Below are 15,000 nucleotides of genomic sequence, written 5' to 3'. Positions count from 1 at the left end.
ACAGCTTTTGGTGTTAGCATTACGATATGCTTTACAGCTATTGAAAAATAGCAGACCTACAAGCTCATAGCGCGCCACCGAGTGGCGCGCTATGAGCTTGTAGATCTGCTATTTTTTGAAAAATCAAAGAACGACTGACATAGAAACATAGCTTTTTTCAGAAAACTGTCAGGATGTATAGAAGACAATTTTTGAATCTGATCTCAGGTCAGAATGGGTTATGGGGGTGGCGTTATTGGGGGTGTGTGTGGGGGGGGGGGGGGGGGTGAATAATCTTTGGGCACATGGAAACGCGGGGGGGGGGGGGGCTCACCCTTTCCAGAATGATTGAACTTGGCGTGCTTTGTGACCCCGCGGATACAGGCCTCCCTCAGCGGAGCGGCAGTCCCAGGCCTGGGGATGTTGCATAACACCGCTAATAAAAAGGGAGGGACGCCCGTCCGTCCGTCCGGACGTACGTATGTACGTACGTCCGTACGTGTGCCTGCCCGCCCGCCCCCCCGGGGGGCCGGGAGAGAGAGAGAGAGAGAGAGAGAGGCAGAGAGAGACATAGACAGACAGAGACGGACAGACAGACAGAGAGGGAGAGACAGACAGAGACAGACAGACAGAGAGACAGACACAGACAGACAGACAGAGACAGAGAGACAGACAGACAGAGACAGACAGACAGAGAGAGACAGACAGAGACAGAGAGACAGACAGACAGAGACAGAGAGACAGACAGACAGAGACAGAGAGACAGACAGACAGAGGTGGACACGTGGTAAACTGCCTCTGTTCTTGCTGCTTTGTCTGGGCCGCTTGCAGCCATGCACCCCCCCCCCCCTCCTCTCCTCACCCCCAGGCATTAGTGTAGGCATGCCTGACATAACGCTCATACCACAGTAACAACCCCCCCCCCCCTACTCCACCCCTCCACAAAACTGTTAAGCTTTATCTGCAAAGAGCCAGGGAGAGAGAGACAGAGAGAGAGAGAGAGAGAGAGAGAGAGAGAGAGAGAGAGAGAGAGAGAGAGGGAGGCCACTCCGGCCATCCTTTAGAAGCAGCAGTGTTTAATATGTGAGAGATCCTATCAATCAGAGACAAACTGACACACCTGCACGTTAAACCTATTAGGAGACCTGAGGTCTTTGAGCTCCGTTCTTCTACAAATGCCTTCTGCTTGAAAAACCTATGTTGTTACACACCACGCACGCATGCGCGCACGCAAGCACGCACACATGCACGCACGCACGCACACACGCACACCACAGCCCTACCTGATCACACCACAGCCCTGAGTCAGCCAGTCAGCCTGCCTGCCAGCCAGATAGCCAGGGACCAGCTTGGGGGCTTTCTCAAGAGGAACATCTGCCGCATCCCTATTCTGAGGGTAACATTAGTCGAAAATAGCAGATCTACAAGTTCAAACGATGCCTCATGCTGCGACTAAGTCTAAAAATACTGAACATGAATCCAACACGACACTGCCGTGGGCACCAAAACAGAGTGGGCACTAGGGAAAGGTGCATGGGCAGGCTGGGCATGGAAAGGAGGGCACCAAAACAGAGTGGGCACTAGGGAAAGGAGGGCACCAAAACAGAGTGGGCACTAGGGAAAGGAGGGCAGACTGGGCACCAGGGAAAGGTAGGTACCAAAACAGAGTGGGCACCAGGGAAAGGAGGGCAGACTGGGCACCAGGGAAAGGTAGGTACCAAAACAGACTGGGCACCAGGGAAAGGTAGGTACCAAAACAGACTGGGCACCAGGGAAAGGTAGGTACCAAAACAGACTGGGCACCAGGGAAAGGTAGGTACCAAAACAGACTGGGCACCAGGGAAAGGTAGGTACCAAAACAGAGTGGGCAAGCTATCTATGAAATCTATTGAAAAGTTTAATCTGCAACAACATTTGATATGGGGTCCCTGGCTCCTGCTTCATCTCTCTCAGCTAAAGGTTTTCTCTCAATTCAATTCAATTAAAATCAAATTAGCTTTATTGCCTGGCATGAGAAAACATACGTTTACAATCTTTACATTGCCAAAGCAAAAGTGGAACGAGACAATCAAGATAAAACAATGTATGTAGAAATAGCTATTGAATATAAATAGGAATTAAATAAAGGTGTAAACAGATGATTGACATTTTGAGTAATAATATCTTGTGAAACTGTCAAAAATAATATCTCTCACACACACACACACGCACGCTCTCTCCAAACACACACACACACGCTTGCTTGCATGCGCGCACACACACACGCACGCTCTCTCTCTCTCTCTCGCACGCACATCTCTCCAAACACACACTTTGTCTGTCTCTCTCTCTCTCCCTCTCTCTCTCTCTCTCTCTCTAGTCCACTCATCATAACATGTGAATCAGAGAAATGTAGTCCACTCATCATATGTGAATGAGAGAAATGTAGTCCACTCATCATATGTGAATGAGAGAAATGTAGTCCACTCATCATATGTGAATGAGAGAAATGTAGTCCACTCATCATAATGTGAATGAGAGAAATGTAGTCCACTCATCATATGTGAATGAGAGAAATGTAGTCCACTCATCATAATATGTGAATGAGAGAAATGTAGTCCACTCATCATAATATGTGAATGAGAGAAATGTAGTCCACTCATCATATGTGAAGGAGAGAAATGTAGTCCACTCATCATATGTGAATGAGAGAAATGTAGTCCACTCATCATAACATGTGAATGAGAGAAATGTAGTCCACTCATCATATGTGAAGGAGAGAAATGTAGTCCACTCATCATATGTGAATGAGAGAAATGTAGTCCACTCATCATAACATGTGAATGAGAGAAATGTAGTCCACTCATCATAAAATGTGAATCAGAGAAATGTAGTCCACTCATCATATGTGAATGAGAGAAATGTAGTCCACTCATCATATGTGAATGAGAGAAATGTAGTCCACTCATCATATGTGAATGAGAGAAATGTAGTCCACTCATCATATGTGAATGAGAGAAATGTAGTCCACTCATCATATGTGAATGAGAGAAATGTAGTCCACTCATCATAAAATGTGAATGAGAGAAATGTAGTCCACTCATCATATGTGAATGAGAGAAATGTAGTCCACTCATCATATGTGAATGAGAGAAATGTAGTCCACTCATCATAATATGTGAATCAGAGAAATGTAGTCCACTCATCATATGTGAATGAGGGAAATGTAGTCCACTCATCATATGTGAATGAGAGAAATGTAGTCCACTCATCATAATATGTGAATGAGAGAAATGTAGTCCACTCATAATATGTGAATGAGAGAAATGTAGTCCACTCATCATATGTGAATGAGAGAAATGTAGTCCACTCATCATATGTGAATGAGAGAAATGTAGTCCACTCATCATAATATGTGAATCAGAGAAATGTAGTCCACTCATCATATGTGAATGAGGGAAATGTAGTCCACTCATCATATGTGAATCAGAGAAATGTAGTCCACTCATCATATGTGAATGAGAGAAATGTAGTCCACTCATCATAACATGTGAATGAGAGAAATGTAGTCCACTCATCATAATATGTGAATGAGAGAAATGTAGTCCACTCATAACATGTGAATGAGAGAAATGTAGTCCACTCATCATAATATGTGAATGAGAGAAATGTAGTCCACTCATCATATGTGAATGAGAGAAATGTAGTCCACTCATCATAACATGTGAATCAGAGAAATGTAGTCCACTCATCATATGTGAATGAGAGAAATGTAGTCCACTCATCATATGTGAATGAGAGAAATGTAGTCCACTCATCATAATATGTGAATGAGAGAAATGTAGTCCACTCATAACATGTGAATGAGAGAAATGTAGTCCACTCATCATAATATGTGAATGAGAGAAATGTAGTCCACTCATCATATGTGAATCAGAGAAATGTAGTCCACTCATCATAACATGTGAATCAGAGAAATGTAGTCCACTCATCATATGTGAATGAGAGAAATGTAGTCCACTCATCATATGTGAATGAGAGAAATGTAGTCCACTCATCATAATATGTGAATGAGAGAAATGTAGTCCACTCATCATAATATGTGAATGAGAGAAATGTAGTCCACTCATCATAACATGTGAATCAGAGAAATGTAGTCCACTCATCATATGTGAATGAGAGAAATGTAGTCCACTCATCATAATATGTGAATGAGAGAAATGTAGTCCACTCATCATAATATGTGAATGAGATAAATGTAGTCCACTCATCATATGTGAATGAGAGAAATGTAGTCCACTCATCATATGTGAATGAGAGAAATGTAGTCCACTCATCATAATATGTGAATGAGAGAAATGTAGTCCACTCATCATAATATGTGAATGAGATAAATGTAGTCCACTCATCATAATATGAGAATCAGAGAAATGTAGTCCACTCATCATAATATGTTAATGAGAGAAATGTAGTCCACTCATCACAGAGGCGGAAAGTTCTTATAACGGCAGGGGGTTCAAGCAGCCACGCGCCCCCCCCCCCCCCCCCCCCCCAGTGGTGGAAAAAAAAACGAGTTTTGTTTTTTCGGTTGGTACTTTATTTACCTTATTAGCATTTGAATGCGGCCCAACACCTATCTTGTAACCCCTCGTAAAGGTATGTGACTATACGTGCATGACAACATGACCACTGGGGAGGGGAAATTTCAGTGGACAGTCAGTGGGTGCATCATTTACTGCTTTCAGTCGCGCCTTTGCCAAAATGCCAGGGGGTTCAATCGCGCCTCTGAACCCACGGAGTTTCCGCCACTGACTCATCATAATATGTGAATGAGAGAAATGTAGTCCACTCATCATATGTGAATGAGGGAAATGTAGTCCACTGATAGTATGATACTATGTGAATGAGAGAATGAGTGAATGAGGGAGAGCACTCAGCTAATGCAAGCAGACAACAGTTGTCCAAACTAGTGAGCAGCACTTCTTAGTTTGCTCAAGTCATTTGTGGTTTATATAGTGTGAACCTAGTGTCGTGATTTGAATCGTTACAAGTCTATTATGCGTGTGTGTGTGTGTGTGTGTGTGTGTGTGTGTGTGTGTGTGTGTGTGTGTTGGGAAGGGGCTCTCTCACACACACACACACACACACACACACACACAGATCAGGTTTTTCTTATCTCATAGATTAGAGACAGCTACTTCATTCCTGCTGTTAAAACCAGTTACAAAAAAAGAAAGGAAAAAAAAAAAGAAAAAGAAAGAATCTGGGTCATTGTGTATGTGTTGTGAGAAAATACAGGTTGCTTGATTTCACCAGCAAAACATATGGGCCAGAAACCTCTTATCTATCTTATTCTGCTAAATATTTAAACTTTAATTTGTGTTTCTTTCATAAATTAACACCGTATAGTATACTTGAACACACTACAACAACAGCGGTGGTTTTCAACCGGTGGTCCTTGAGGGGGTTCCAGGTGGTCCCCAGCTGAATGATCTACTGTAGAATTGGTAACCAAATGGACCCTACATTATTGCATTACTACATTTACAAGAAGTCTACATGCAATTAGAGAATGTAGAAGAATTGTTATTTTGATCAAAGTTTGCCAACAGCATGGAATTGTGAAATCAACAAATAACAAACTATTCTTTAGTTTGGGGTCTGAGAGGCGTCTTCCCTAGGGAGATCCTCGAGGCACGTCCCACTGGGAGGAGACCCCCGGGGCAGACCCAAGGACCACGTCCCACTGGGAGGAGACCCCGGGGCAGACCAAGGACCACGTCCCACTGGGAGGAGACCCCGGGGCAGACCCAAGGACCACGTCCCACTGGGAGGAGACCCCGGGGCAGACCAAGGACCACGTCCCACTGGGAGGAGACCCCCGGGGCAGACCAAGGACCACGTCCCACTGGGAGGAGACCCCGGGGCAGACCCAAGGACCACGTCCCACTGGGAGGAGACCCCCGGGGCAGACCCAAGGACCACGTCCCACTGGGAGGAGACCCCGGGGCAGACCAAGGACCACGTCCCACTGGGAGGAGACCCCCGGGGCAGACCCAAGGACCACGTCCCACTGGGAGGAGACCCCGGGGAATACCAAATATCACGTCCCACTGGGAGGAGACCCCCGGGGCAGACCCAAGGACCACGTCCCACTGGGAGGAGACCCCGGGGCAGACCCAAGGACCACGTCCCACTGGGAGGAGACCCCCGGGGCAGACCAAGGATCACGTCCCACTGGGAGGAGACCCCCGGGCAGACCAAGGATCACGTCCCACTGGGAGGAGACCCCCGGGGCAGACCAAGGATCACGTCCCACTGGGAGGAGACTCCGGGGCAGACCAAGGATCACGTCCCACTGGGAGGAGACCCCCGGGGCAGACCCAAGGACCACGTCCCACTGGGAGGAGACCCCAGGGGCAGACCAAGGACCACGTCCCACTGGGAGGAGACCCCGGGGCAGACCCAAGGACCACGTCCCACTGGGAGGAGACCCCCGGGGCAGACCAAGGATCACGTCCCACTGGGAGGAGACCCCGGGGCAGACCCAAGGACCACGTCCCACTGGGAGGAGACCCCCGGGGCAGACCAAGGATCACGTCCCACTGGGAGGAGACCCCCGGGGCAGACCAAGGACCACGTCCCACTGGGAGGAGACCCCCGGGGCAGACCCAAGGACCACGTCCCACTGGGAGGAGACCCCCGGGGCAGAACAAGGATCATGTCCCACTGGGAGGAGACCCCCGGGGCAGACCAAGGACCACGTCCCACTGCGGGAGGAGACCCCCGGGGCAGACAAAGGATCACGTCCCACTGGGAGGAGACCCCCGGGGGCAGACCAAGGATCACGTCCCACTGGGAGGAGACCCCCGGGGCAGACCAAGGATCACGTCCCACTGGGAGGAGACCCCCGGGGCAGACCAAGGACCACGTCCCACTGGGAGGAGACCCCTGGGGCAGACCAAGGACCACGTCCCACTGCGGGAGGAGACCCCCGGGGCAGACAAAGGATCACGTCCCACTGGGAGGAGACCCCCGGGGGCAGACCAAGGATCACGTCCCACTGGGAGGAGACCCCCGGGGCAGACCAAGGATCACGTCCCACTGGGAGGAGACCCCCGGGGCAGACCAAGGACCACGTCCCACTGGGAGGAGACCCCCGGGGCAGACCACGGACCACGTCCCACTGGGAGGAGACCCTCGGGGAAGACCAAGGCGCAGTTGGAGGAAACACATCGACTCACTGGCCTTGGAACGTCTCGGGATCCCCCCCAGGAGGAAGTCACTAATGTTGCTCTGGAGAGGGAAGTCTGGAACACTCTGGTGGAGCTGTTGCCCCCGCGACCCGACTACGGATAAGCGGTTGAACATGGATGGGTCTGAGAGGCTAAATGTCATCAGACGGTGGTCCGTGGCTCAAAAATAAACACTGGGCCTCGATGTGAAAAGGGTTGAAAACCACTGCACTGCAAATGCATCAAAAGTAGCAGATAGACAAGCTAAGGAATGTGGCACCAAACTTATAGCGACGCATTTTAAAAGCTTGTAGATCTGCTACTTTTTAATTTAAAACGTTTTTTGGACATTAATGATACACCGTTTCCGCCCCCTGGCACAGAGGATATTATGCATTAATTAACCCATTTAGGCCTGACGTCGAAATTTAAAAAAAAAGTGTCCTAAATTCTGACAGTTTTCTGACAAATACCTACATGTTTGTGTATCAGTGGTGCTCAATATTTCATGTCAAGGACCCCAGAAAATTATATGTAATTGGCCGTCGACCCCCCCATCTCAGCCATCTGTTTGCGCAGACTTACAAGCTCGTAGTGCGGCACTCGGTGCCGCACTACGAGCTTGTAGATCTGCATAACAGTCACCAAACAGGAGTTCCCGCCCCAAAATGGGTTAAATAGCACTCTTTGGCGTTTGGGGCGGGACTGTGTATAACTACTTTGTTCTACTCATTCTACTCATCACACATTGCTAGTTATACTTTGCAGATTCTTTTGGATTATTATTACAAAAACATACTTTAACCACCTACGCCCCAAATGTATACTTTGGTTAGTATAGGCTATATATTTGAAAAAGGTTTGATTAATTTTGAAAAGCTGCGTTGTCTGTAGTTACACACACACACACACTCAAAAAAGCTAAATACAGGCCTTTTTACAAAACAAAGCATTTACAGTACGTTGAGCTATTTGCTACGTTCACTACACAGCTGATGTCTCCTCATAATCAGCGACGTGTTTAAATACTTTCTGTGAGGCAGTATAATCTCTCTCCAGAGGAACTCCCCTTTGAAGGCCTGATTGAGCGTTTGTGTTTCTGGCCCAGTCTCCCACAAAAGCACATCCTCTCCTCGCAGCCTTTCCCAGCGGCCCAGCGAGCATTCCTGACATATTTTCAACAAAGATTTCTGGGAGTTGGAGTTCTGACTTCAACGTGCCCTCCCCTCTCCCTCTCTCTCTCTCTCTCTCTGTCTCTCTCTCTCTCTCTCTCACTAAAAAGTTGCACCGCTCGAGTTCCAAGGTACGGTGGTGGGCGATTCGTCTGGCTATGCTAGTACTGTACGTATACAGTCGGTGTGTGAAATGCAAACGGAATGAGGCTGAACACAAACAGCTGCAGTTATTATTTATGTGGCACTATAATTTTGTTTGTTTGGGAAGGAAAACAAGCAATAAGCCATTTTGACCTGAGATCAGAGTCTAAAAATTTTCTTCTATACATCCTGACAGTTTTCTGAAAAAGCTATGTTTCTATGTCAGTCGTTCTTCGATTTTTCTAAAAAATAGCAGACCTATACAAGCTCGTAGCGCGCCACTCGGTGGCGCGCTATGAGCTACAGAGCACTATAGCGTTGGCTACAGAGCACTATAGCGCTCTGTAGCCTACATGGGATTATTTTTGTTTTTGGCAGCTTTGATCGCTGAGCAAAGGTAAACAATGGAGAGATAGGACAAGTCGAAGAAAGGTTTACTAATATTGTGCTGTATACACTAAACAGTCAATGAGGAAAGTCATCACAATGTTGCAAATCTGCCGGTCTTATGAATTATAAAGTAATAACAAACAACAAGATTGCTGCGCTGTCAAATAAGGGGGGGGGGGGGTGGACTTAAGTTAATTATGACCGACTACTAAAAGAGCAGAGTGACCACATCGAGGAAGTGTTCAGTGACATTAGTAGGATCGGTTCATTGATTGACCTCAATGTATGTAATGTGAATGAACTCTGTATTGTCTCATCAGTGAGTCATCATAACAATAACAACAACAACAACAGCAACAACGACACAGACAGCGGCAGCACGTTGAGCTTACTGCCAGAATCTGTCAACAGCATGATGCACAAAGACACCTAACCACACATCACCACCAATAACCACACATCCACACAGAGACACCGAACCACACATCACCACCACACATCCACACAAAGACACCGAACCACACATCACCACCAACCACACACACATCCACACAATAGTCAAGTCTTTCAACCATTTGTAACTCTGGGAGTGTAACAACAACAACAGCCAACAAAACGCATACATTTTGCTACACGTCGAGTTAACTGATGATGTAACCGAGCAGGGAGAGAATGTCATTTTGAACACAGCCATAAGAGAACAAAATGACAGATAAAAACATCACAATTAAAGCATTTTTAGTGTGCATTCAGTGGCTATGTGTTTACATCCTGTGTGTGTGTGTGTGTGTGTGTGTGTGTGTGTGTGTGTGTGTGTGTGTGTGTGTGTGCGCGCGCACGGGGAACTCCCACTTCCAGAGGTGAGGTGCTGCTTAAATGGTAAATGGTGCATTCATATAGCACCTTTATCCAAGGCGCTTTACATAGTGTAGATTCACCCATTCACACACCTTTACATAGATTGTGCATTACATTCACCCATTCACACACACATTCACACACCGATGGCGGCGGAAACCATGCAAGGCACCAAGTTACCAACCAGCACATCAGGAGCAATTAGGGGTTCAGAGAGTCTTGCTCAAGGACACTTCGACACTAACTCCGGGGGGAGCCCAGACCAACCATACAACCATAGCAACACATTGATCAGGAGCAATCAATCAATCGCAGCATCAGTGGTTGGATTCTTAACCCATTCTGAACGCGAACCCAGTTTGGTGTTAGCATCATGTCGTGCTTTAGCTATTGAAAAACAGCAGATCTACAAGCTCATAGCACGCCACCGAGTGGCGCGCTACGAGCTTGTAGGTCTGCTATTTTTTGAAAAATCGAAGAACGACTGACATTTTTTAGAATCTGATCTCAGGTCAGAATGGGTTAATCAGACCAGTGTGTGTCCATGAGTGGAAACCTCGTATGAATCTGATCTCAGGTCAGAATGGGTTAAGGGTATCGATCCGTGGGGGGGGGGGGGGGGGGGGGGGACGACCACAGAGTGAAGGCTTGAAACCACAGCAGCCGTCAATCAATCAATCAATCAATCAATCATTCTCCCCTTCCGTCGTCCTCCTCATCATCACATTTTGATTCATTGAATACTTTATATTAACAGTTCGCAGAAAGAAACAAAATGCACAGAAAAGTACAGTTCAGTACAACGTCTGATAAGAGGATTTATAGAAACCCATGAAAGCACTATTATGGCTCGCAAAAACAGCATATTATGAACGATTAGAAATACAACGAATAAGTAATATTATGTGTACAGTAAAGGTTGAATTGCATCCTCCAGAGTTGGCTGGAGATGGAGAGCCCCCCAAACTCAAAAGTGTCTCACTACTTAATTAAGTAAAAGTGTCGAATATACTGCAATGTAAGAAACCCTCTGTTATACAACTAAGGGGAAATAACAGTATTCAAAATGTAAACTCAAGTAAATTTAAAGGTATAAAAAGGAAGGTATTGGCATCAAAATATACTTAAAAGTACAAAGAGTAAAAGTATACTACTCATTGTGCAGAAGTTCAGAACATCAACAACAACAAAAAACCTTTGGAAAACAGCAGATCTACAAGCTCACAATGCGCCGAAATGTATATAGTGGTTATTAGTGTATGTTTTGTAATAATAATAATAATAATAAATGTTTCCTTTATTTTCTGTCTTTAAATGTTCTGATGAATTGAACATGGAGGACCCTGATGTAAACAAGTTTTCTGGTTTCATCCACGAAGCAGTTTTTTGCACTATTGACCTGTACCTTCGTTAGAAATGTTCCCATTCTATAAAACTGTTAATACAATTTTCAAACAATCCGGTAAAAAGTCAAAACAAAATACCTCAAAATCCTACTGATTAAGTTACGCTATATACTCGAGTACAAGTAGCCTACTTAGTTACTTTCCACCACTGCCTGGAAGCTATTTGTACTTGAGTTATGTCAAATATTCAGTACTTTTACTTCTACTCCAGGGAAATATTGTACTTTTGCTCCACTACAATTATTCGACAACTTTAATCACTAGTTACTTTGTAGATTTTGATTATTGTTTTATTATTACAAAACGTGCATTTTAACCACTTCAGCCCTATATACATTTAATCCATTTGAAAATAGCAGATCTACAAGCTCACAATGTGTCTTGATGCGATGCATTGTGAGCTTGTAGATCTGCTATTTTCAATAGATTTTTGCACATTTTGTAAACTTGAAATGACACATTCTGCATGACAAGCACTTTCCACTTTTGATACATTTTGGTGCAAATACGTTTGTACTTGTTTTTACTAAAGTACATTTTGAATTCCAGACTTTTACTTGTAACAGAAACAGAGTATATATATATATATATATATATATATATATATATCTACATTGCAGTATTAGTACGTTTACTAAAGTAAAACATGTCATGTGAACACTTTTTTCCCACCACTGTTTAAACTAAGTAAAGTTTGTTCTGAACAACATAAAAAAGGGGGGTCCCAGGGGGTCTCTCTGACACTCTGACCTGTCTCGGGTTGGTATTTTAAAGTGAAGTGTATTTCTTAAACAACATTAACAACATATAAAAGGGGGGTCCCCGTCCCCAAACCCCCACCACCAGGGGAAGGGGGTCTCTCTCTCTCCCTCTCCCCGTCAGACTGACCTGTCTCGGGGGTCTATCCAGGAGGTCTGCCGGGTGTTGTGGTCGATGTAGAACACCCTCCCGTCGTAGTCGCGCGCCTCCTCCCAGCCCGCGGGCAGCGGCAGCTCGGAGCTCTCTCGCCGCTTCCCGTTGCTCCTCCACGGCATAGCGCTGCTGCCACACACCGCCGAACCCTTCCCTTCCCCTCCTCCGTCCCCAGTTCCCCCTATAGTTCCCCCGGCCGTCCCACCACCACCACCGCCGCCGTCGGTCGGTCGGTCGGTCGGTCGGTCGGTCCCCGACCAGACCGGACCTAGACCTACCGTATAACCAACCACCACCCACCCCCCCACCCCCCTTACTGGTGCTGCCTGCTGCCCTAAAAAAACCCAAAAACACCCTCCTCACTGCATCACAAAAAGCTTCTGCTACAACTCCCCCGTCCCGTTCCCCTGTTCCCCCCGCCGACCGCCGCCTCCCTCCGCCGCCGCCGCCTTTTAACTCCGGTCGCTCCACATTGAATAAAAGTTTAACTCCAAGCCACCATAGAAAGAATGAGCTTTTCTTGTTTCACGACACGAACAACATTATTTAACACGCCGGATAAGAAGCCAGGGATACATCCACAGTGGGGTTGGTTCGGTTTGTTGTTTTTTTTCCTCTCTCTCTCTCTCTCTCTCTCTCTCTCTCTCTCTTTCTATGTGTGTCGCGGGTGTCTCTCTGTCTCGGTGGTGCGCGTTGAGCGGCCGCGGTCCTCCATGTTCCACCTCCTCCTCCTCCCTCCTCCTCCTCCTCCGCCTACCGTCACTCTGCTCGGCCTGCTCGGCCCCAAAATGCTTCCACCCGGGCCATATTCGGGCATGGCTCATTTGCATACGGTCCCATAGCCCCGGAGGACCCCGACCCAATCCAACTTGAAAGAATGTGACAATAAATACCAAAAAACTTCAATGAGGAAATTCCGCAATGAAATTAAATAAAACATGTCAATTAAATACATTCACAATATAATGACAATATACATAATAATAATAATAATAATGAATAAATGGATTTATTTATTTATTTAATTGCATTATTTATGTACTTCGTTTGGTATTTATTAGATGTTTAGACCATTTTTTCATTGGCTGTTTTTTGCTGGTAAACATAAAATGACAGTTACAGTGCAAGGGTTCATCTCAAACTTGTTCAGTTCATGTCATTGAACAAGGACCCCTGTCTGACACGCCCAGATAACAATGTTATTTCTCCCCTTCTAATTTACATTGAATCTTCCTGGGGACCGCGGACCCCACTTTTAGAAACCGCGCTCTCCGAACTATGGGGTCTCGATCGAGTGAACTTTTTTTGTCCAATGGGGTTCGACGCTCCAAACACATGAACGTGAGTAGGCAAAAGTTTATCATGGGAGTGAACGGTTCTTCTTGTCTTCATTGACTTGTAGTGTTGTTTGTATTATGTTATTGATGTTGGTTGTTTATTTTGAATGAAGTTTATTCAATACACTTTGTTAAATATAAAGAATATATACACATGCATGGCTAATGGATTAATCTGGGTTGATTTATTGATTGAAATATGTATCAACAGTTTGCAGAATCACAGTACATTTCAAGCACAAACTCAATACAAAGACTGTTAACTAACTGTGAGTGGACGACCCAATTAAGCGCATTACACTTGTTTACAAGAGGGTCCACCATGTTCAATTCATCAAAGTTCATGTTTAAAAACAAAACACAAGGACTTTAATTAATCTGGGTGACGAGAAATTGAGCCTATAGCTGTTCATGCAAGTTCCTTTTATGATGCAGATTTAGACTATACCCCGAAAAACAGCGTGGAACGCCAAGGTGCCTACAATCAATCTCCCCTCAGTTAATTGTTATTGGCCAGTGGGATTTGTCAGCGATGCAACACCGCCATCGTCTGTCTGGAATAATAAATGCTTCGATGGGACATGAGTAGCAGAGTAACTCAAAGCCTCAGGTCGCATTCTCACCAGAGAGCTTTGCTGCGATTAAAACGAATCCTGCTGCGCATTTTCAGAAAGTGCGCTTCGTTTGGCAGGTGTGAAGGCTCTTTCGAATCCTAATGCGCAACAAAGAACCGCATTTTACTCCGAGCAAAAACGGGGGTTTCGCTTCGCTTCCAATCGCGCTTGACTACGATTCGGTGCAGGTGTGAATGCAATCCGCAGCAAATACAGGAAATGAAGCAAACATACGTCAGGCGGGTGAGGAGCTGAACACAGTTGGAGACGGAGAAGGCATATTTTACGCAGCGCAAAGATGTCCCGTTACCGTGGATAGACGTGGTCGAATGAGGAGAGTGGAGACTGAAGCCCTGATCGAAATGAGGACGAGTACATTAATCAATTGCTTAAGAAACACAAACACTGCAGTGCAGTGTAATAGTATTATAGCCTACAGAATATTCTGTCTGTCTGTGCGTGCCGTAAACATGGAGTGCTGTCACTGCGTGGGGACTAGTGGGGAGTAGGAACTTTCATCTCGATAAACTTGTAAACATTTTGCGCTGCTGTCTGTTATATCAGTGCGCTCAGCGCTGTGCCTCCATGCCCAAAAGAACAGTGCGTGCGTGGCTGCGTGCTTATAGTGAGAGAGCGAGAGAGGGGGGGGCAGTCCCAGACCGTCGGCACGACACATAATGCACGTTATGAGTATAATTATCACCATAGATTTATCATTTCACTGTGTAGGCTAGTTTATGAATGTAACACATTGATAAAGGTCCCCCCTGCTGCGTTTCCAATTGCTGCGGATCATGACAGTGTGAAGGCAAACCGTAGCCAATTAAATATGCAAGAATCCCATTTCTCCTCCCATACGCATTCGAGTCTACCGAAGTATTAGGTGAGAATGCGACATCAGCCTCACTGATGGCCTCAAAGGACGAATGTCTCCCCTCCATGGGGAGGATATGATGGGATATCCAGTGTGGGCT

At 46.0% G+C, this 15,000-nt stretch overlaps 1 protein-coding gene across 1 annotated transcript in view; it reads right to left on the bottom strand.

Annotated features, from left to right (window-relative positions):
- The window catches only part of wwc3 (WWC family member 3), a 93,368-nt gene extending 81,128 nt beyond the window's left edge, over positions 1–12,240 (bottom strand). The window contains 1 exon segment of the mRNA XM_080769665.1: positions 12,052–12,240. Coding sequence (XP_080625791.1) covers positions 12,052–12,197 — 146 coding nt within the window. The 5' untranslated portion in view covers positions 12,198–12,240.
- Positions 12,241–15,000: the final 2,760 nt, after the last annotated feature.

The sequence above is a fragment of the Protomyctophum bolini genome (assembly GCF_963924005.1).
Source record: "Protomyctophum bolini genome assembly, chromosome: 8".
Taxonomy (NCBI): Eukaryota; Metazoa; Chordata; class Actinopteri; order Myctophiformes; family Myctophidae; genus Protomyctophum; species Protomyctophum bolini.
Note: the sequence above shows the minus strand (reverse complement) of the source record. Positions and strands in the feature narration are given on the sequence as shown.